This window comes from Salvelinus fontinalis, chromosome 4, assembly GCF_029448725.1.
Source record: "Salvelinus fontinalis isolate EN_2023a chromosome 4, ASM2944872v1, whole genome shotgun sequence".
NCBI lineage: Eukaryota > Metazoa > Chordata > Actinopteri > Salmoniformes > Salmonidae > Salvelinus > Salvelinus fontinalis.
Genome location: NC_074668.1, coordinates 61,490,445 through 61,515,123, shown reverse-complemented (window position 1 = coordinate 61,515,123; position 24,679 = coordinate 61,490,445). Strand labels below are relative to the sequence as shown.

At 42.0% G+C, this 24,679-nt stretch overlaps 1 protein-coding gene across 2 annotated transcripts; it reads right to left on the bottom strand.

Moving 5' to 3' along the window:
* Nucleotides 1-11: 11 nt before the first annotated feature.
* LOC129854137 (cytoplasmic dynein 1 light intermediate chain 2-like) lies at nucleotides 12-14,677 on the bottom strand. 2 transcript variants are annotated; one of them, XM_055920889.1, is made up of 13 exons: nucleotides 14,293-14,677; nucleotides 13,446-13,519; nucleotides 13,152-13,268; nucleotides 12,765-12,995; nucleotides 9,300-9,466; nucleotides 7,145-7,238; nucleotides 6,878-7,013; nucleotides 5,734-5,845; nucleotides 5,568-5,627; nucleotides 4,904-4,948; nucleotides 4,650-4,767; nucleotides 3,902-4,030; nucleotides 12-3,270 (listed from the first exon to the last, which is right to left on the bottom strand). In XM_055920889.1, exons 1-13 carry the CDS (start codon nucleotides 14,385-14,387, stop codon nucleotides 3,164-3,166), a joined length of 1,485 nt encoding a protein of 494 aa, XP_055776864.1. In that variant the 5' UTR covers nucleotides 14,388-14,677; the 3' UTR covers nucleotides 12-3,163. The 2 variants fall into 2 exon arrangements, with proteins under 2 accessions (XP_055776864.1, XP_055776865.1); XM_055920890.1 differs by having other exon boundaries at nucleotides 12-3,265; nucleotides 14,293-14,675.
* Between the last annotated feature and the right edge of the window lie 10,002 nt (nucleotides 14,678-24,679).

The following is a 24,679-nucleotide window of genomic DNA, read 5'->3' as shown; positions in this document are numbered from 1 at the left end:
GGATACAAAAGTAGTCTGGATTCTTTGTTTTATTGAAGCCAGGGCTGACAGACACTTTTCCTTATCTTTGTCGGCACAAAAGCGAGATACCACATGGCTGCATACTGCATCATGTTAAAGCCATACAATCACACTCATTTGAATATGTCCAGGGCACAAACACAGTACTCCATGTGGTTTAAAGGTGTTTATATCCTGAATAAAATGGACTGTAAGCAAAAGCTTTTAAATCTCCTATATGTGTATATTTTCAAGGGCTGAAGGCATAGCACTAAGATGTATAGAGCAATCGCTTTTAACTTAAGCTTGAAAAATATGTTACAAGATCTGTTTTTCATTCAATCTTGGGGATATCCAATCATCAAAAACGTACATTTGGAAATCAAGCAGAGTGAGTACTTTTCCTTGATGTACTAGCCAAACATACAGATTTCTGTTTGGCTAATGCTGATGTTTAGTAACTATGTGGAGACAAACATCAGAGGAGTGAACGAGTTCATGAATTTCTAGGCTGTTACCACCCTAAAAGATATCTATCCTATATAATTTAAGCAAAGTAATGCTTTCAAACAGAAACCATTGTTGTGCAGAAAAAAATAGAACAGAATAATACTGAGACGCTCTGCAATGGGCAGGTGTGACAGAAATACACCTGGAAAACTAAAGAGCATTGACATGCATTTTAGATTTGGCTTTCTTAAAAACCTCCTAAAAGGTTGAAGTTTAAAAGTCTGGAGCAGATTTGACTGCCAGGGCCATGTTTGTTATACTGCTAATCCCCAAAATATTAACGCAATATTAAGTGTGTCATACTTGTAATTCATCAATACACGTTCTAAGCAGGCAGGAAGAAGTGTATGCATTCTCTAGTTTAAACAATAACATATGGGGGTTCATTACAGCCCTCTAATAGAAATTGCTTATTTCAACATAAGGAAATACTCCTGGGTGTCCCAATATTGTGCTTGAATTTCAGCAACTGAACTTAGATGCAAATTTCTGCCCAATGAAGATAAAATATAAGCGCTTCATTTTGATACAATCAAAATCCAGCCCGTTCTCATCTTATTCTTACCACAGATTGGTTCATGTAAAATAAAGTAGACTGCACACATCTTGGTCTTGTGATTTTTTCCCCCTTAGAGCAAAAAAACAAAACACGTATTAGCCTGGTTAAGTACACGGACCACCTTAGAATGTACTTTGGAATGATGGGTGTTCCACGCAGGGCCAGGGGAGATGGTCACCTGGAAACCAAATGAGACTATTTACACAAACAGAACACACCAATTGCTGCATCTTTGGTTCCAGGTTCCAATTCTATGTAGTTTCCGTTGTTGTTTTAAAAGCCAAGTAGCTGCTCTTACAGTTTAATAAATCCATGTTACAATTGCTGATCTGCAAATTAACCATAGCTAGACTGTATATAGATTTGAGGGTGATCAGTTTAGTTATTTCATTATGATTAAGCAAATAATATTACGATTTTTACAAATAATTTGATATGGTACAGTATTAGATTGGATGTAATTGTTCAAAAGTTTACAAAAAACATTGGCAGAACTAGGACAATTTAAAAACCTACTAAGGACACAAGCAAAGGCTGATTATATTGACTAAGATCTACACTGAGTAAAGGCAGGGTGCACAGATGGACAAATTGTGAACTGTGTGTACACTGAAGGCAAAAAGCCAACATTGTAAATGGGCACTGAAGATCACACAAAATATCTGTGGACAATGCAATTTCCTACTGGGCCACGATTTCTACACCAACATCATGTAGAAATTGTGAATGTTTAACCTGACCTGCCATATAGCTTGTATAAAAACATTTGAAACTGAAAAAGAACAGAGCTAAATTTCCTTTTTAAGGATAACCCATTACATTAAAATCGTAGTAATTGATTTCCAAATGCTTTGGCCGCACAAGTGAGTGGTTTAAACCACACCAGTGTTCATCTGGGGGACACAAACTCTAAACTTGTGCTTACTTCTAAAAATCTGCATCTAGATACCTTTACAGTTTATAAAATGAAAGGCATTCTCATTATTGCTCAAGTGAACAATGTCACCTAGGCCACAAAAGTAAGCTACATTTCTTTTGAAACCTTATGCAGACCATACTTATACAAAAAAAAAAAATTACTTGAATGATCGAACTGAAAAACATTTTACCGTTGGTGCTACAGTGCATTTCCTCTAAGTAGATAAGCAGCTCTACTATGACACAAATAGTTACTGAGCCAGGCACTTGGGAGTTATAGTAGGAAAGATGCTGCCCCCAAAACACCTCTAGGCAAAAGAGCATTCCTTGCAAACTCTACACTTGCCAATCCCAACAGTGCTCATTTTATCCCAGACATTTCTTCATAATTTTGTAAAATAATTGCATTTTGTACAAAATAAAACCAAAGCTTGAATTGCAATTTCGCTGATATTTACAGAATCCTTAAAGATGACTAGTTGGACCTGCCATTTTGTGGGCAGATGCCACTGTTTGCTTTTAGCAATGTGTATTTGTCACATTAGTGTCATGACGTCAGTGGAGTTTAACATGTTATGAGATATAGCTATCTAAACCCTTTTCTAATCACAAACAGTGCAGAAAAAGAATAAAGATTTTTTTTATATATAAATACATCAGTATCATATCTAACCTTTTTTACATACTACATACACTTGCAAGTATTTCTTTTTTTAAATTAATATATTTAGGGTTTAATTGTTATCACAACTGTTTTCCTTCCATAAGATTAGCTGAACAAGAGGCCACAGCACTTTTCCACTCTTTAAGCTTGTGAGAGATGGTGTATCCCCTAGCTAACGGAGGGCTCGCAGACCAGGGGATTTGGCTGCCTCCCAAGGAGTGTGCACGCATTACTTAACCTGACATCCCTTGCAAAAAAAAACATTACAATTGAAGTAATAAGGATAGATACAGCCAAGTCTTCAACTTCCTCCTTCTCCAAACCTCCACCTTTTGTTCTTTCTCCATATTACCAAAATAACCAATATATCTGATAGCATCTCAAACTCATTTGGCAAAACTACTGTCTGCTGACTGATATACACATTGGGAATTTGGTCTTATTTCGTTTTTTTTTTTTATGCTTGTGTGTTGGTTTTCCAGTATTTGCAGTGGCCAATGCTGTTGTTGCGTTCACACTTCGTTCTCTGTTGGTGTGTTGTTAGCTGTAACCATGGAGTCCGGTTTGCGAGTCATTCTATCCAACTCTGCCTGGACGTCAGTCAAAACCGGCTTCTGCCCTTGGAAAATAAAAGAGAGAACAGAAAGTAATCTCCTGTAGCTTCTGTGCCTGTACTAGAAATTGACTGTTATGGCCAGGCCAGCAAGCGGATGGAAACTGACGAGATGTGGTCCCATGCTAAATGACTTCAGTTGCATCACGTGGCAGGTGCACGCACACATGCAAAACCAATCCTGAGACATTAAAAAACATTCCATGCATATTATTTCAGTTTTATGTCATTAGCTGCACAAGGCCATTAGGACACAAGGCCATGCAAGTATGCTGAGATAATGGGTTAATACAACGTCATACTGAATGGACGAACAAAAACGAGAGAGATAAGCAATGAGCCGTGGTATATGCTTGGTGTCATTTGGGGTGGTTGTGGGACATTTTGCAGCCAGAGAATGACACATTGGTAACAGCTGTGGTGTCCCATGCATACAGGCCTTTCACTAGTTCCTCCAGTGGCAGAGGAGTTTAGGGAAACTCTTCCACTCCTCTAGGACCTGCCAAGAACTCCCTCTCTTTCAGGCTCTAGGGGTAAACCTCCAGACAACAGCATGGTCCAAAGGCAACAACAAGAGGCAGTTAAACCAGAGAGAAGCCAGTGACACCCTGGAGGGCCAGGCCAGAGGAGGCCATACCTGTTTTCTTGACAGATCCTGGAGATCCTGCTCCTGCAGCTCCGGTGCCTGGACTCCCAGGGGACCCAGTCTTTTTACTCAAAAGGCTGTTAAAGAAGTTGGCCAGCACTCCCTCGTTTGCTGCTGCTCCTGAGACACAAACACATGAGACGAGCATCCCTTAGGATCAGAACCATGATATTTAAATGAGAGATCTCTTCCATACAATTCAGGCACGTAACAGTTATTACTGTATGATCATGATATTCATAATTTCATCCTAAAAAAACATTAGTACACATACAGGATCATAGTTTAACTGGAACACCATTTACATAATTCAATGCACATGCATTCCTAGAAGATTAACTGTCCGTTTTTGTATAGTGTATTCAAATCCTTTCCTCTCCACATTGCTTTGCTAACAGCAACCAACAGGGTGGGGGTTGCAGGTCTCAAATAAATTTGGTTTAATTTAAGCGGATCTATTCACGCTGGCATGCATGGCTCCCCCACTGAGCTTAATGGAGAAAATGTCAATATTTCTCCCCAAACAATGCCAGCGGAGGGAGGTGTGCAGGAATCTATTGTTAATGAAATTATTTCAATAGCTACCTCAGGGGGGCAGTGGTTAGACAGCAGTCACACACTTCCAACACCCAAAAGAAGTGTTGCCCAAATGACTGCCAGTTCTCATACAACAGTTTCAATGATGCTCTGTAAAAATACAAATAAAGGGTGGGCAGTAAGTTCCAGTGGTCTAACTTACCCTTCATGTTGGGGTCAGGTTTCTTGACTGCGGTCATTGGCGAGACGCTGGCCACATTGGTACAGCCTGTACGGCCAGTGGGTCGAGGAGAGCCAGAAGCAGTCCGTCCAGGAGATTCCTGAAACACAGACAAAGAGTGGAGTAGTGAGGCAAAATTAATCATGGCTCCTACTGATGAGATGATTGTCATTCAACACGCATGTCAAGAAAATGTGGCAATGAAGAAAAAAAGTGGTTGATGTTATCACACTTACTGTTGCGCCTCTTGTTGGTGTGGCCGGCTGCTTGGCCAGCAAAGACTTAAGAACAGACAAAAATAAAAATGCTGTGAGACAAAATATTTTATTTTCACATTTTTCCTGAAATAATTTGTCCCATAAAAATTCTGCATTTGTAGCTTATATTTTCCAACCCCCATAACATTCCCAGAAACACTTCTTTACATCACAGATTATGGGCATAGTAGAAACAAACATTGTATGGATGGATACAGGTACCTTGACCTTACAGGGACTGACTGAAGCCCACTACAAAGAGGAAGCGCTCTTCGCCCTGAGGCAACCACGTGATCTCTCAGAAACAACACCCTTTCAACCAATTACGCTAAAGCCCTGGGAGTTCTCAGGCTTCTGATTGGCCCATGAGGAAGTGCAGAATAGGAACCCCAGGCTTTGAAGGAGAACTCCTGATTGGCCCGTGAGGAATTGCAGAATAGGAACCCCGGGCTTTGAAGCCTGGAAAAAGCTAATAAAACGAAACTGGCTCCACTATCCACAATCCTAGCTTTGAACAAAACCAATTATTTTTTTCTCAACTCACTACCATCTAGTGTGCATCTTTAGAAGAGATAACATGGAATTGCAAACATGAAAGGCATTCCAGAACTGTGTGATCTAGAATGTAAACAAACACACATACCTGTTGCTTCATAAGGAAAACCTGCTCGTCCTCTGCATTTACCTCCTTATCATGAACCAGCTGGAGAGAGAAGACATGAATGTCAAACCAAGGGAGATGCGTAAGGAACATTTGTAAAATTCCAAAAGTCCAAGACATGTTATCTGTAGAAGTCTCATGATCCTACCTTCCGTACCGGAGGCTTCATGATGAAGTCTTCAAAGGGGTCTTCAGGTCTCACCGTTGCGAAATTTTCATGCAAAATTGCAATCTTCTTCTCATTGTCCCATCCAGATGGACTAGGAAAAGAAAACAGTTTTGTTTGATACTCGAGCAATGACCAATAGTTTGTTACAATAACTTTCAAAGACAATACAGTACACGTTCATATAACTCCAGAACTGTCTACCGGTTAAAAGCCTAGCTTTTAATGGCGTTGGTCCAGTAACTGAAAGTTAGCTGGTTCGAATCCCTGAGCCAACTAGGTGAAAAATCTGTCGATGTGCCCTTGAGCAAAGCACCTAACCCTAATTGCTACTGTAACTCGCTCTGGAACTCGCTCTGGATAGGCATGTCTGCTAAATCAGTGGTTCCCAAACTGTGGAGGGGCGCGAGGGGTTGGCAGGGGGGGACACAATGGCCCGTCCCCTCCAAATTTAAAAAAAACATTTATAAATATTTAAACTCAGTCCAGCTTTAAGCTTACTCTTGAAAGTTGTAATAGTAGAATGCACAAGGTGACATTTCAATTGGGTAGTGCATCATCAGTTCCTCTTGTCATGTTAGTTATTGCATATCTTAGAGAGCTATTTATAACTTGTCAGAAATGTCCAGATCAACTAGACCATGTCAGCCAACATTCTTTTTAGTTTTTTTTAGCCCAAAGATGGTTGTAATTTTTTTGTCACTCAAATATCACGAATACACATTACATTGGCAAAACGTATAGAATTGCAAGAAAATTTGCTTTAAAACGGCAAAATGTTCTTTGCACCACATAACATAAGCTTTGAACCTACAACATTTTCTCCACCAACAAGAGGGGTGTGGAAAGTTTGTGTCATAAACAGTGCTTGTGACCATATAAATAGACATTGTGTGCTCGCTGGGGGGGTGCGAGGTGTTGCCCAATGCTGGAAGGGCCCCCCCCCACCCCCGAGTGAAAAAGTTTGGGAACCCCTATGCTAAATGACTAAAATTAAAACATTTAGATCTCCTTTTAATTTTTGAGGAAATTAAAGGGCAAATCACAAGATGGAAATTTATGATTTCATATAGTCTCTGTTACCTCAATATGTGGGCACTTAAAGCATAACTAAGCATTCACTTACATTAAAATAGCATCCTTCTCCACCACTAAGGCAGGCGTGGTGAACTGGAAGTCGTATATTTTGTGCACTATGTATTTATAGAGGAGGTCCAGGTTCTTCTCCTCTTTGACGGATGTGTACATCAAGGCAGCTCCATCTGTCAGGTGGGGTTAAGGAACATGCAGAGACATGATAGGGCACAAAATTAAATAGAACACATAAAATTGTATCTCCATGGTGGGGCCTGTCATTCTAAGGGAGAGTGTTGTGTTTGAGTAGAAAGGATACACTGTAAGCAGAATCGTCGGATGTGGGACTGGATGAAGTCGAAGTGCTCCTCTCTGAAGTCGTGCTCCTTCTCTAAAACACTGACTGCATCACACTGTGGAGAGAGAGACATTGTTTTAACACTGTACATTGCCATAATATGACATGAAATGTCTCTATTCCTTTTAAACTTTTGTGAGTGTAATGTTTACTGTTAATTTTTTATTCCACTTTTGTTTATCTATTTCACTTGCTTTGGCAAATGTAAACATATGTTTCCCATGCCAATAAGTACCTTTGAATTGAACTGAAAGAGAGATAGCGAGAAAGAGCGAAGTACACAGCAACAACTGGAGCAAGAAAACCATACCCTCCTGCGGAACATAAAATTGACTTTGCTCACTTCGCCATGCCCCCCTTTCAGTCTCAGCCACGACCCTCCCTCACTTCCGCTCTCCTCCCCTCCACTCACGTGCAAGTTCCCCTCCTCCCTCCAGGAAGGAGCAGTAAAAGCCTGCAGGCAGGCACCACCCTGTCTCTCACACACAGATAAACTTCCCCACAGTGACCACAAGATGGTAACCTTGACAACAACAAGGCGCACTGGCTGAGCATGACTCAGGGAATGCCAGGCTAGCTACTTCCTGAAATAAATAAAAATGGCAGTAGCAAAGACAGCAGGCCTGGTTAAATATGCAGGAGCCCATCATTAAATATGCATACCCAAGTGCAATCATCATTGGGACTTATAGGGATATTTTGCGATTTTAGCAATGATGTTCTTTATCTACTTCCCCGGAGTCAGATGAACTTGTGGATACCATTTTTATGTCTCTCTGTGTCCAGTATGAAGGAAGTTTGAGGTAGTTTTGTGAGCCAATGCTAACTAGCGTTAGCACAATGACTGAAAGTCTATGGTATCTGCTAGCATGCTTAATAATTTTACCTGTGTATCTGTCAGCGTGTAAACTGGCATTCATATTCCCTATAGCTCTGTAAACTGCAGCAGTTAGTGAGAACTATACATTACACTCAATCTGTCAATCAAAATCAATGACATAATGGATTTAGAAAATACAGCAAATGTCCTCCCGAATGGCACAGCGGTCGAAGGCACTGCATCGCAGTATTGCAGCGTCACTAATGCCTGGGGTTTGATCCCAAGCTATGTCACAACCGGCCATGACCGGGAGCCCCATAGGGCGGTGCATAATTGGCCCAGCGTCGTTCGGGTTAGAAGAAGGTTTGGCCGGGAGGGGCTTTACTTGGCTCATCGCGCTCTAGCGACTCCTTGTGGCGGGCCAGGCGCCAGCAGGCTGACTTCGGCCATTACTTGAACAGTGTTTCCTCCGACACATTGGTGCGGCTGGCTTCTGGGTTAAGCTAGCGGGTGTTAAGAAGCAGTTTGGCGGGTCATGTTTAGGAGCACGACTGTCTCGTCCTTCGCCTCTCCTGAGCCCGTTAAGGAGTTACAGCGATGAGACAAGATCGTAATATTATAAATTTGGGGAGAAAAATGGGGTAAAATTACACAAACTAAAAATGTAATCAAAAGAAAATACAGCAAATAGTCTTAAAATATGGAACACCAAATGACAGCTGTCTCTTCAAAAACATAGCACACTTCAAATCCAAAAAATTCCCTATGTATAGTGCCTGAAGAGGGGACACTTCACTAATGCTCTGAGTATATTCAACAAACTGTACTAAAGACAAAGATGAATTCCCCAGGAGTGAAATAACCATTTTCTCCCTAAAGGTAGAAGAGAAACAGAAAAACAGTGAGCAGTGAAAATAACACATTCACCCGTCCTTGTCATAACTAGCATGTGAAGTGCTGATGACTGACAACAGGGTGTTCTTTTAAAGCAGCCATTTGCCAGAAGCTCATGGACATGGAATAATGTGGTGCTTTCATGGACTGAAGATGCTGCCTCACGGGCAACACTAAAAACTAGCAACTCAAGACGGGGGATGATCAGGCACCAACCATGAAATGGACTGCCAGAGTGGAGAGTCAACGGTGTACTAGTTAGTTGTGGGCCCGTGTGGAATCTGAGGCTCAGTGTTATTTAAAATCTTTTAGTACAAAAATTGTCTATTCATTTCAATACTGGTGCCTAAAAATGGAAGGCTACTTCTTTCAGGTACCTATATTCAACCAGCCTCAACTTACCTTTGTGCAAACTATTAGCACTGGAATGCCCAAGTTGTGTGTGAGTACGTTTTCCCCGAGCGGTAGCACTACACCCTCGTCTTCCGCCCCTGCAGGGGGAGCCCGTCTCTGGGGAGAGGCTGGGTTGGCTCCCTCCGGCTCTGTGTACTCCTGGAAGGCCTTCACCACTGTGGGGCAGACAGAGGACGACCGCATTGGTTAGACCAGTCTCAATGAACCTTCTTCATTTGGAGGATCAATATTCTTAAACAAGATTTAAACACATGTTGTATAGAGAGCATATATTTTCTTATGACTGAAATAAAGCATGCAGGACAGCATCACAAATGGGTACTCCATAACTAGGGCCCTGAGTTTTTAAAGACCAAGTGACAAGAAATGGAGAAAAAAAATGCTGTCCCCATTCTTAATAGATGATGTTGAGTTTCTGCTTGCCTGTCCTGTAGGCTATGTAGGGAAGGACTGGGGTCTTACCCTTGGCTATCAAGGCACTCAGCCCCCCACACTCCCTGTTCTCCAGGCCCAGTCATTCTCACTGAGCTATAGAACTCGCTGCACCAGGTCTGTAGAGATGTGAGCTTATCTGACAGCAGCTCCTCTACTGCCTGCTCCACTACCAGACTGGAGAATAACTCCCACTGTGTTTTACACACAAATAACTAACCGTCTGCTGTAATCAAGCAGACAACAACCCATCCATCATTTATATATTCATGCCACTATGTGCTGTCGACTCCACCTCAACAGAATATCAAAATTATCATTAGCTTCTCCTAGACCTGCTACAGGACGCAACCCTAGAGACTGTAGTTTGTAGATATGTAAACAAGTGCAAAAGCTTTTAGTACGACGTGCCAATATATTTACACTCCAAAGAGCTTTACTAACATGATTACTAAGATAATGATGGATGCATATAATGCTACAGCAAAACACAAAGGCTAGGTCTATTTGCGTCTATTTTGGTATAAAGCAGAAGCATAACTCCCAATGGGACACTGCTGCAGGCAGCTGTGTTGGCAGTCTGTCCCCTGTATGCATCCCAGCACAGCAGCACTGAGTAGTGGTCTGGGAAGGCAGTTCCCCTTCCTCAGGAACCTGAGGAATGTGGTTACGGCTGACCCTGAGAGCCAGTGTTGCTACAGGACTGTCCTCCACCAGGAACAAAACAGAACAACCCTTAGGGTGCTGGGCTGCCTGGCCTCGGCCCTGTGATGTAAACTCCAGCTGATTGGGAGCAGGGATGGGATCAGACTGCCTGTTCAGGCTATGATCTGTGCCAGCTAAAGCTGCAGGGGGCCAGCAGAGCTTGGACACAACAGTCTCAACAAACAAAGACAAACCAAAAGATACAAATGTGCAATTTCCCTAGTGTAACACTACGGCATTTAGACTATTGGACAAACAATTGTCTCCAAAGAAATCAAATAACTGGTTGTACAAAAAAAATGCCTCCCTCACATGGTTTTCCTTTAAGAAACTTCTTAGGCAGGCACTTCTCAGCCATTGAGCAATGTTTTTTGTCCTTAGATATTTTGATAGACTGTCTTAGCGGGAGTGACATACATAGTTTTGGCCTACATTTCTTACACAACCCGGCTGAGCGGCAAAACGTCTTTACTGAGGTAAAAACAGTAAAGTGCCTGTCAGAAAGGTGCAAGTGGTCCCACTTCTAGCCTTCATCTGTACAGTTATAAATCAGACACCACTTTAAATCAGAAGGACAGACAGAGACAAGAGCGTGACTCATCCATCGTTCGACTTTGCCCACTTAACCGTTCTAGTACAAACATAGGTGGGGTCAAATAGCTTTACAGTGTAAGCATTAGCCTTGATATAATTTTATGAACAATGTGAAGCATAATTTCCTTTTTCCTGCACGACCCTTCAGCTTTGTGGCCTGTAATGCAGAAACATAAGACAGATATTACTGAATTCTGATAATGACAGTTGTGAATAGAAAAACTGTTGATCTGTGTTATTTTAGTGCATGATACAGCAAGGAATGGTTCTGCTACAGAGCACCATCAAGCTGCTCCAGTTTCAACTGAGCCAGAACATCCTGCCCACTCGATATCCCTTCCATGCTTAGACTCACTCTGGTATCAGAAGAAACCATGATGCAACACTGCTGTAAGAGCGCCTGGACCTGGACACCGGCCACCCCTCCTCCCTTCGGATATGTCGGACTAGTCCGGCATGTGCAGTGATGACATCATTACTGACATCCTGAAATATGAGCACTGTCTGGATGATATGCTACTCTGCTAGATTAGAAAGCTGGAACTGCTTGTAGGTGGGCGTGTATTCAACAAGAGTTTGGCAGGGAGCATATGCCAGCCTTGCTACCTGTGTTGGATATCAGCAAACACCATTCGCCAAAATTAGGCCTACACTACCGAACAAAGTAAAATGTATTTACTAGTACAACACAATCCACAATGAAAGAAAGGCTTGACTACTATGCAAATGATTTCCTCCCTATATTGAGAAAGACAAACCAAGTCTTCATCTAACAAAATTATATAATTTAGCCTACAGTATAGATTCAGCAAATCAGATTATTGGTCCAGTAGAAGCATTCAGGTTATGCAAAATACTTACAATATTTGCCGTAATGTGCTACCTTACCTCAAAGGTTTTTTTGCCTTCAGAAACATCATCCTTCTGCCACTTCCCCTTCCACACATTTCAGTTTGTCAACAGTTAGGCCTAGTGGTTCTCCAATCATAAAACTGACACTTAAATCCAGAGTAGTCATAGGCCTACAGTGGATTGATGACAAAAACAATGGTGAACCTATCCACTAGGTCTACTATATGTGCACATTAAGCATGGCATTGGTTTAGTTTTGATTGCAAAATCAAACCAATCTCTAAAGCATCTCCAAGTAGAGTAAGATTCAAAGACAGCCTGCTCAAGAAAACCTTAGATAACCCCAGGCTCTTGTAAGCGCCTGCAACTTCAGAGCACAAAAGAGCACTTCATGATCATTTCTAAAATTATCAGGAGGGCGCACTCAGTATAAGACAGTGATCAACAGAGCAGGCTTTGGTCATCATGACTGAACACAGCTGATAATCATGGGCCTTTCTGATGACCTACAAACTACCATGACCATGTGTAATTTTATACTTCATTGTCTGTGCTTTCTACTGCTGTTGCCTTTAGTTTAAATGAAAAACCAGCCAGCATCCAACTGTAGCCTAAATCTGCTGTGTAAGCATCCATATCGTTGGCTCTGTCTGGGATGTTCACTATGCTGCAGACACTTGCCAAACAAAACCATGTCATTAGCTCCACAAGCAACAAGCATCTCACAACATAAAAGGCAGCAATTATCATCACCTCTACTGTCTGACTGCCAAACAAACACAGCTCAATGTTAGGACTGGCCTTGGACAATCAACCCCACAGACACTGTCGCAGCAGCCAAGGTGAAGTAGATGATTCAGCACTACTTACTCCTCTGCTCCATCTCTCTCATCTCCTCCGGCGGGATCTTGAGCTTGTCCACATGATCACGCAGCACGCTGGCCCACTTCTGGAGCGACTCCATGATGGTCCAGGGTCTTGACATGTCTGCCACAAACACTGCCAAGCTGTCGTTCAGCGACTCTGCTGTCACTGCAAACTTTAGCAGGCCTTTGTGATACAAATCCCCATCCAGGATCCACACGTTACAGCGTGTAAGGTCTGCAAAAATACAGAGATGTAGTCACGCAAAAAATCACATGTTTTTTTTTATTTAACCAGGTAAGCCAGTTGAGAACAAGTTCTCATGTACAACTGCAAACATGTAGCCTAACCAATGTACACTTGTATTTTTTGCCACTGAAACAGGGAACGTACCATCTATGTCCTCATCGTGGACATTCAGATACAGATACTCCAGGCCTCTTCCTTTCTTATTGTGCTCTGCTCCTTGGAGTTTTGCCATAATCGTTGTCTTTCCTGACCCATCCTCACCTGAAACATTTCCGCACAAATGGAAATGTTATTATCATGTTATTTTTTATGATTTGGTTTATTTGACTGAAAACATGTATTATTTGTATAACGTTTTATGCAACCTCTCCTGAAAATATGCCACTTCGTCCTTTCGGTGTGATTAAAAGTTACTTAAGGCCATGGATTTACACTTACCAAACACCAATATGTTCTTCCCGGATGGCAACTTAGAACTTGAACGTGTTGAAACCTCACTGAGAATTGAAGTCCTGAAGGGAATAACAATGCAATTAGTTTGCTTGCTAGTTACCACATTAAATTAAAGTAGCCTAGGCCTAACACAGTCTACTGGTAGGTGTCTGTCTGCCCACCAAGACCGTTAGCTAGCTATCACTTGTTATGATAATTAGCCTACCTTGTCAAATGAGCGTTTGAGTGTCAGCATCAACATGCCAGGTGTCAAGTCACCCAGGTAACGTGAGTCAGCTGTCACTGAGCATAGCTAGCTAGCGATATCGTTTCTTAATTTTGTATATTTTATCAAATAAGTTTGACTGGCTTGGCAATATTAACACATAACTAGTTATGTAGGTGTAGCCGTAACTATCAAGGACCAACAACTATTCTGTGGCTACGGGTCAAGCTGGAAAGTAAGCTAGTTAAAGTTAACTACTGTACATTATTTGGTCCTGCACAGTCAGACGAAATTAACTTGGCTAATGAGCTAGTTACTATAACGCGCCTGTTAGTAGTATTGATGTGGTGTGAATATTGGTTAGCCTACCTAGTTATCTATAAGTTTGGCTCGTTTGTTATTGTAACTGGTTAGTTATGTAGCTACACTAACTAGTTAAAGCGAAGTTGCTGTAGCCTATCGTACGTTTGCTATTGTAACTACGAGTTAGCAAGTTAACTGTTTTGAAGGCATCCGGGACCGTTGATGAGGGCACCCGGCAGTGACAAAGCACATTAAACAAGTTAGTAAAAAAGCTTTTCCGTTACAGAAAATACCACATTGTAAATCACGAGTACATGAACTTGCCATAGGTTTTGTCCTTCCTCGTCTTCGTTGCTATTTTCCATAGTGTCGCCTGCCCCGGCTGCGCCCAGGAGCTTCTTCTCCAGAACGGGAGCCATCTTCTTTCTACAGCCACAAAGAGAGAGGCGCGATTTGGGCGCCCTAGAACCTTGTTAAAACTGTGTGCACGCGATTTTACATCGAAACAAATCCCGGAGCGCGGCTCATCTTTGATGGTGCATAATCTATAGTTTAACAACACAGAGAAGTAGGATACCTAACACATTTTGCTATCAATCAAGCACCAGATACAGACAATGGGTCAAAGCTGATGATAACTTATGGTGATAATACCTCACTCCTTTTTCTGTGGCCCAATCAAAATATCTAAAGTGGGCATGTGTACAATATTTTGCGCATACTAAACCGAGTGCATCTACTTAACTGTAGGTTTCAGACAGCCTCCTCCCAAAAACTACACCTGATTATATCATCATGATTTAATCAATTATTTACTGTAATCATGAAAGGGGAAAAAAATAAGACAAAGTAAAACAACAAGTTGCCATGAAAGTGTTGCGTAGGCTAATTGTGATCAGGCATAATAACAGAGAGCTCAGTACGCGTTGGCTTGCATGATGTCATCCTGCAAGACTTATTTTTTAAAATTGGCATTGTACACTTAACTGGTCCAGGATCAGTTGTGTAGCTAGGCCATAATGCATTTGGGTAAGTTTGGCGTGGAAAGAGCTGACTGCGCATCAGTTGCAAGACCTTAAGAACATTAACTAGATCAGCAGAACAGACCACAGAGCAGTAGACAGTCGACCGTATACCAGACAAGTAAAGTGATGCCACCTAGTGGAATCATAAGAAGGCAACATCTAGATTTAGATGTAGAGAGTGTATTAGTCACATGCACATGGTTGCAGATGTAAATGCAAGGTACAGTGAAAATCTTAAACTCTGAGCTCAAAGAGGAGGGGGTAGCTAATTGGGTGGCTATTCAGCAACCTGACGGTCTGGGGGTAGAAGCTATATTGGCCCGTCTTTCAATTTTTGCCATGATGCTCCTGTACTGCCCGCAACTGAGTGATGGAGGAGAAAATATTGTATTTGAGCCTTTCATTTATCTATATTTATATTTATAAGAAAATACACGCTGGTACAGTATTCACTTGTAAACTTAATAAATCAAATTGTATTGGTCACATACACATACACTGCTCAAAAAAATAAAGGGAACACTTAAACAACACAATGTAACTCCAAGTCAATCACACTTCTGTGAAATCAAACTGTCCACTTAGGAAGCAACACTGATTGACAATAAATTTCACATGCTGTTGTGCAAATGGAATAGACAAAAGGTGGAAATTATAGGCAATTTGTAAGACACCCCCAAAAAAGGAATGGTTCTGCAGGTGGTGACCACACACCACTTCTCAGTTCCTATTCTTCCTGGCTGATGTTTTGGTCACTTTTGAATGCTGGCGGTGCTTTCACTCTAGTGGTAGTGTAACAGTATAACTTTAAACCGTCCCCTCGCCCCGACACGGGCGCGAACCAGGGACCCTCTGCACACATCGACAACAGTCACCCACGAAGCAGCGTTACCCATCGCTCCACAAAAGCCACGGCCCTTGCAAAGCAAGGGGCAACACTACTTAAGTCTCAGAGCAAGTGACGTAACTGATTGAAATGCTACTAGCGCGTACCCGCTAACTAGCTAGCCATTTCACATCCGTTACACTCACCCCCCTTTCAACCTCCTCCTTTTCCGCAGCAACCAGTGATCCGGGTCACGGCACCAATGTAACAGTATAACTTTAAACCGTCCCCTCGCCCCGACACGGGCGCGAACCAGGGACCCTCTGCACACATCGACAACAGTCACCCACGAAGCAGCGTTACCCATCGCTCCACAAAAGCCACGGCCCTTGCAAAGCAAGGGGCAACACTACTTAAGTCTCAGAGCAAGTGACGTAACTGATTGAAATGCTACTAGCGCGTACCCGCTAACTAGCTAGCCATTTCACATCCGTTACACTAGCATGAGACGGAGTCTACAACCCACACAAGTGGCTCAGGTAGTGCAGCTCATCCAGGATGGCACATCAATGCGAGCTGTGGCAAAAAGGTTTGTTGTGTCTGTCAGCGTAGTGTCCAGAGTATGGAGGCGCTACCAGGAGACAGGCCAGTACATCAGGAGACGTGGAGGAGGCCGTAGGAGGGCAACAACCCAGCAGCAGGACCGCTACCTCCGCCTTTGTGCAAGGAGGTGCACTGCCAGAGCCCTGCAAAATGACCTCCAGCAGGCCACAAATGTGCATGTGTCTGCTCAAACGGTCAGAAACAGACTCCATGAGGGTGGTATGAGGGCCCAACGTCCACAGGTGGGGGTTGTGCTTACAGCCCAACACCGTGCAGGACGTTTGGCATTTGCCAGAGAACACCAAGATTGGCAAATTCGCCACTGGCGCCCTGTGCTCTTCACAGATGAAAGCAGGTTCACACTGAGCACATGAGCACATGTGACAGACGTGACAGAGTCTGGAGACGCCGTGGAGAACGTTCTGCTGCCTGCAACATCCTCCAGCATGAACGGTTTGGCGGTGGGTCAGTCATGGTGTGGGGTGGCATTTCTTTGTGGGGCCGCACAGCCCTCCATGTGCTCTCCAGAGGTAGCCTGACTGCCATTAGGTACCGAGATGAGATCCTCAGACCCCTTGTGAGACCATATGCTGACACATGCACATTTGTGGCCTGCTGGAGGTCATTTTGCAGGGCTCTGGCAGTGCACCTCCTTGCACAAAGGCGGAGGTAGCGGTCCTCCTGTTGGGTTGTTGCCCTCCTACGGCCTCCTCCACGTCTCCTGATGTACTGGCCTGTCTCCTGGTAGCGCCTCCATGCTCTGGACACTACGCTGACAGACACAACAAACCTTTTTGCCACAGCTCGCATTGATGTGCCATCCTGGATGAACTGCACTACCTGAGCCACTTGTGTGGGTTGTAGACTCCGTCTCATGCTACCACTAGAGTGAAAGCACCGCCAGCATTCAAAAGTGACCAAAACATCAGCCAGGAAGCATAGGAACTGAGAAGTGGTGTGTGGTCACCACCTGCAGAATCACTCCTGTTTTGGGGGTGTCTTACTAATTGCCTATAATTTCCACCTTTTGTCTATTCCATTTGCACAACAGCATGTGAAATTTATTGTCAATCAGTGTTGCTTCCTAAGTGGACAGTTTGATTTCACAGAAGTGTGATTGACTTGGAGTTACATTGTGTTGTTTAAGTGTTCCCTTTATTTTTTTGAGCAGTGTATTTAGCAGATGTTATTGAGGGTGTAGCGAAATGTAACGTTAGTTAGTTAGCTAGCTAACTTGCTAGCTGCCTTCCTTCAATGCTTGGCGTCACTGGCTTTAATGACAGACAAGACAGGGAGGGAGCTTATGCTAAAAGCCACCAAGCATTGAACTAAAGACTAAAGTTAGCTAACATACCAAACAGGTATGTTTCTAGACGATCCGTGTACGGTTCGCTCAATCAATATCTGAATTTAAACAACTAAGACGTATAATAATTTCGACTGCTTGAATTAAATTTTCTTAGGTCTTCCACAAAATTGAATTAATGAACAGAGACGGTGTGTGCGTAGAGGGGCTGCAAGAGGATGGATACGTTTACATTTGTCATTTTAGTCATTTAACAGACACTCTTATCCAGAGCGATTTACAGTAGTGAGTGCATACATTTTAATACGTATGCTAGCTGTTTTCAAAGTAAAAGCTTTAAAGTGTTAACGATTTGGAGGAAATCATATACTTTTACCAATTGCATTGGGAACAGGTTTTTGTCAGAGGCTTGAGGGAAACAAGCCCCCGTTCTGCTTTTCTGCTCAAAGACACTAATTTTGCTACACTGCAATACAATATATTACATTTATTGAACTTGTCATTCCAGCATGCTCAGTGTCCTTATATTTTTTTTCACTAGCACACACAATTAGGTTACCTTCTCAGCAATTCCTAAGAGGTTTTATGCACCTCTCATACATCCTGCATCAGTTTCTGATACAAGACCTAACATTCCAAACAAAAATTATAGATTGGATAGTGTGTCCTTTAAACTAATAAACGCTTACTACCAAACAGTAAGCTATGAGTTCACATTACCATGAAAGAGACTCATAGCAAACAGTCGATGTAATTCCATAGTAGAGACAGATGGTGACACTGTTCTCATAGTAATATTGCCTTCCAAAACGTGGTTCTTCAAAACCCTTATGATTGATTGCATATGATGTGCTTTGTAGAGCCTAGTAAGTGGAACTGAGCACACAAACCATAAAATGTTATACTTGAGGTGTATATGAAGTCTATAAACTTACCCTCAGCCAAAGTCCATCTAACAAATTAACAATCGACTGGTAGTGGTGATAAAGGAAGCATTTTCTCATGTTTCATGCCGCTTAACACTCTGCCTGCATGGGAAAGAACTTTGGTATAGAAAGGCTGCCAAATAGGTTGCTTATTCCCTAAGGCACATAAACAGCATCGGATGAGCTTGTGACAGTTGAGTTTACTGACTACATAATTGAATGGAAATTAATGTTTTCATGTCTTGGAAAAGTTAATTCCCTTTTAAGTGCAAATCAAATTGTATTTGTCACATGCGCCGAATTCAACAGTTGTAGACCTTACAGTGAAATTATTACTTACAAGCCCATAACCAACAATGTAGTTTAAAAAAAAATTACAAAAAAATATATAAATATAACAAATAATTAAGGAGTAGCAATAAAATAACAGTAGGGAGGCTATATACAGAGGTTCTGGTACAGGGTCAATGTGTGGTGGCACCGGTTAGTCGAGGTAATTAAGGTAATATGTACATGTAGGTAGAGGTAAAGTGACTATGCATGGATAATAAACAGAGAGTAGCAGCATAAAAATGGGGGTGGGGTGTGGACAATGCAAATAGTCCGGGTAGCCATTTGATTAACTGTTCAAGAGTCTTATGGTAGAAGCTGTTAATAAGCCTTTTTGACCTAGACTTTGCACTCCGGTACTGCTTGCCGTGCGGTAGCAGAGAGAAAATACTATGACTAGGGTGGCTGGAGTCCTTGGGATTTTTTTGGGGCCTTCCTCTGACACCGCCTGGTATAGAGGTCCTGGATGGCAGGAAGCTTGGCAGTTATACAGATGTAAGATCTTAATTTGATCACCCTGTAAATTCACCCTAGGACATTTAAAACACCTAGTGTATTTGATGTTTAAAAGGCTACTAAAGTTTGTCATTTCCATTTAGACATTTCAGACTTGATTTTCCCTTTTGAAAAATGTATCAACCGCTACAGAAATGTGCATTAATTATAGTCCACATTATAATTCAGAGATCCTGTTGCTGCATGAATTTTTTCCTGCTGTAGGAGACTGGCTCAAATTTAGATCCTACATCTGTATGCAGTAACAAAATATGTAACCCTGCTACCACACCTCTCTCTATTCATTAGCATGTTAATTTCATGACTGCACTTTTTTCAATACTTGTTTGATTGCATTCCACACCATAGAGATGAGAGGCCAGATCCTCCTCCTCATTGATGAGTTGTGTGATCTAATCTCTGATCACTGATGGCTCCTGCCCAATGAGAGTGATCAAGTTAAAGCTGGTTCAGTCCACTCTTAGGAGAGACAGAAAAACAGGTCTCACTCTTGTTTTGTAAGGTGGAATCCAGAACGTCCTTAATGTGTTAATACATTATTACACAGGTAATATCTGGCTTGTAATATCTGGTTCAGTAGTGGTTGGTCAAAGACTGTAGTCTAGCCTAGTAGGCTATTACAAGTGCTTGAAGTTAAAGGCACATTATGTAGTATCTTTCCCTTGTGGTTGCTAAACAATTTCCATATACAAGTATAGCTGAAAGAACACAAACACATGCTATTCATCCTTTCCTATTCCTCTTTTTCTTTGATTTACACTTGCAAAGACCCTTTCCCTCAAAACAAAATCTACTCCTGGGCAATAACACAAACTCCTCATGTTTCCTGTCTTGAGAACAAAATGGAATACTCTGCCATTTTCTGTTTCAACATGTTCTGATTAATATTTGCCTGTTCCCTGTCTTTCAACGATGCAGATGATAACAAGACAAGACCTACTGTACATGAAGAACTGTGTCATCTCTCGGGTGAACTGTACGCACAAAAAAGAGCAAGTTGTAGAATTTCATTAAACCTCACTCGTAATATTGGGCCATTAACACATAGAAGGCAAATAGCACAAAGGTGCCATATGTCAGGAAACTTAAAATGGAAAAGTAATATTGAGAGTGACCTTTTGGCCCGCTGTCACCTTTACAAACAATAACTAAAATGAAGAACAGTATGTTGAACCTATAGGAATCGGACACCATGTTCCTGAGTGTCACGTTCTGACCCTAGTTATTGTGTTAATCCTTTGTTTTGTTGGTCAGGACGTGAGCTGGGTGGGCATTTCTATGTGTTGTGTTTCTATGTTGGGTTAATGGGTTGCCTGGTATGGCTCTCAATTAGAGGCAGGTGTTTGGCGTTTCCTCTGATTGAGAGTCATATTAAGGTAGGTTGTTCTCACTGTTTGTTTGTGGGTGATTGTCTTCCGTGTCTGTATGTATGTTAGTACCACACGGGACTGTAGCGGTGGTTTGTAGTCTGTACCTGTTTCGTGCGATCTTCGTGTATTTGTAAGTTCTCATGTTTTAGGTCAGTCTACGTCGTTTTGTTGTTTTGTAATTTTCCAAGTGTTTTTTCGTGTTCGTCTTCGTCTTTAAATTAATTATGTCATCATACCTGCACATTGGTCTTCCGATCCCTCTCTCCTCTCCTCGTCTGAGGAGGAGGAAGAAGTAGACAATCGTTACACTGAGGGTTTATGGCACAAAGGGAGAGACAGTGGAAAACGCCACCCAAGTGGAAAACTGAGCCACTCTGTCTTAAGCACTGGGAGTTTAGAATTTTTTGCACACTTCTAATCTAAATCCAATGACACGGTGAAATGTGTTGTTGAATTCACGTTAGTTGACAACTCAACCAAATGTAAATCAAAACTAGACGTTGAACTGACATCTGTGCCCAGTGGGCAGGGTCTGCGTTTTAACGAGGTCCGGAAAGTTGAAGCTCATTTACTGCATTTCTATACAATTTCAAGACTCTAAAATGCTATTTGGAGAACAGCAAAAAGAAGCAAAAATGTAACATGCAAGCAACATCAGGACAAATTGGACACATCGCCTAAGGATTAGCTACGTCTGTACTCCTTACCACGCATGGCAAATATCAGAACTAAAAATCAACCAGATCATTCAAAATACTTTTTATGTACAGTACCGGTCAAAAGTTTGGACACACCTATCGATTCAAAGGTTTTTCTTTATTATTACTGTTTTCTACATTGTAGAATAAAAGTGAAGACATTAAAACTATAAAATAACACATGGAATCATGTAGTAACCAAAGAAAGTGTTAAACAAATCAAAATATATTTTATTTTCATCAGCCAAACTGATGAAGACAGCTTGGCTGTCGAAACATTGGATATTACATTTTTGCATCTGAGCTCCTAGAGTGTGTGGCTGTCACGACTTCCGCCGAAGTTGGCTCCCGTACCTGTTCTGGCGGTGCTCGGCGGTTGCCGTCACCGTCCTACTAGCCGCCACCGATCCCTTTTTCGTTTGTCTATTTGTTTTGTCTTATTAGTTTCACCTGTGTTCTGTTTTCGGTTAATGAGCCTCCCTGTATTTAGTAGGTAGACCCGCCCTTGTTTTGTGCGGGATTGTCTTTATTTTGTTACGTGTGTGCATTGTAGGCTGAGGTGTAATTTTCTTTCTTACACTTGACACCCTGTGGTTTTTGGGTTGTCAAGTTGTATGTTCTGCGCCCTCTATTGTTGGGCTTCATTTTTGTGTGTGCCTTAGTAAAGAGCACTATACCCCAGTGGAACTCTCTCTGCGTCTGATTCCTGCACCCACCTAGTCCCGCGTGACAGCAGCTCTCTTTATTTTCAAGTTTTCTACTCCGCTAGCCAGCACCTCGTCTAAATAGGTGTGCGTTTCCTTTTCTTCTAGATTCTTCAAAGTAGCCACCCTTTGCCTTGATGACAGATTTGCACACTCTTGGCATTCTCTCATCCAGCTTCATGAGGAATGCTTTTTCAACAGTCTTGAAAGAGCTCCCACATATGCTGAGCACTTGTTGGATGCTTTTCCTTCACTCTGCGGTCCAACTCATGCCAAACTATCAATTTGGTTGAGGTTGGGTGATTGTGGAGGCCAGGTCATCTGATGCAGCACCATCACTCTCCTTCTTGGTCAGATAGCACTTGCACAGTCTCTGGATGTGTGTTTTGGGTCATTGTCCTGTTGAAAAACATATTATAGTCCCACTAAGCGCAAACCAGATGGGATGGCGTATCACTGCAGAATGCTGTGGTAGACCTGCTGGTTTAGTGTGCCTTGAATTCTAAATAGATCACCGACAGTGTCACCAGCAAAGCACCATCACACCTCATCCGTGCTTCACGGTGGGAACCACACATTCGGAGATCATCCGCTCACCTACTCTGCATCTCACAAAGACACAGCGGTTGGAACGAAAAATCAAAAATTTGTACTCATCAGACCAATGGACAGATTTCCACCGGTCTAATGTCCATTGCTTGTGTGTGATGGCCCAAGCAAGTCTCTTCTTCTTATTGGTGTCCTTTAGTAGTGGTTTCTTTTCAGCAATTCAACCATGAAGGCCTGATTCACGCAGTCTCCTCTGAACAGTTGATGTTGAGATGTGTCTGTTACTTGAACTCTGTGAAGCATTTATTTGGGCTGCAATCTGTGGTGCAGAACTTGTCCTCCGCAGCAGAGGTAACTCTGGGTCTTTCTTTCCTGTGGCGGTCCTCATGAGAGCCAGTTTCATCATAGCACTTCATGGTTTTTGCAACTGCACTTGAAGAAACTTTCAAAGTTCTTGAAATGTTATAGTTTGAATGACCTTCATGTCTTAAAGTAATGATGGAATGTTGTTTCTATTTGCTTATTTGAGCTGTTCTTGACATAATATGGACTTGGTCTTTTACCAAATAGGGCTATCTTCTGTATACCACCCCTACCATGACACAACACTACTGATTGGCTCAAACGCATTAAGAAGGAAAGAAACTCCACAAATTAACTTTTAACAAGGAACACCTGTAATTTAAATACATTGCAGGTGACTACCTCATGAAGCTGGTTAAGAGAATGCCAAGAGTGTGCAAAGCTGTCATCAAGGCAAAGGGTGGCGACTGAAATATAAAATATATATTTTTATTTGTTTAACACTCTTTTGGTTACTACATGATTCCATATGTGTTATTTTATAGTTTTGATGTCTTCACTATTATTCTACAATGTAGAAAAGAGTAAAGTAAAACTCTTGAATGAGTAGTTGTGTCCAAACTTTTGACTGGTACTGTATTTTTGACTATTTCTAATGATATTGATTACTTTAAATGTCTTCTTCTCCTGAACCAAATTTGATATGTAGCATCTATGGATGCATGTCTTAACACATAATTTCCCAAGAGTCTATCTAAAACAACATGGCTGATACGAACCAATTTGCTAGCATTAATGTTTTTTCCTGTCCAACATTGCCACCATGCGGCCAAACTCAACAACCATACTCCACAGGTTATCTAGACTCACCTCCCTAAGCGTGTATGCCAAATTTCATATAAACATGTGCCCATTATAGCGCCACCGTGTGGTTTATCTAAATGTGCTTAGATATGTTGAGTCTTGACAGTGTTTGGAACACGTGTACCAATATTTGTCACAATAAGAAGATCCTTGTCTGATTTGTACGCATTCATGTGCGAGACCACACCCACGTGAATGTTTATTGGTCAAAAGTGGTGTGTTATTGATGCTCGTCTGGAAAATGTTGTGTTGAGAGACCTTGGTCCATACATGCCACATGTCAAGTTTTGTGCAGATCGGTCAATCCGTGCTAGAGGAAAAGCGTTTTAAGGGATTTTCACAAATTTGTAAATGGTGGAAAATCCATAATGGCGGACTTTATGGTTTCTTAAGGGAAGTGTTTTTCCTTGTGAGGAGAGGGACCTATGGACAAAAATTAATAATTCTGGGTCACACAGGGTGCGGGGGCTAACCTTTCAAAGTTTGCATTTTCAATCGCTTGTTATAGCGCCACCATGTGGCCAATTGGCATGGTATTGCATGAGAGGGTGTGGCCTTTGGGCCTTTACCATGTTGCAGTCCTGGGCCTTTTCATCTCACAGGAATTTGCATTTTTTTGTCACCAAAACAGCCCAAAAAATGTAATACATTGAACTAAAATATAAACGCAACATGTAAAGTTTTGGTCCCA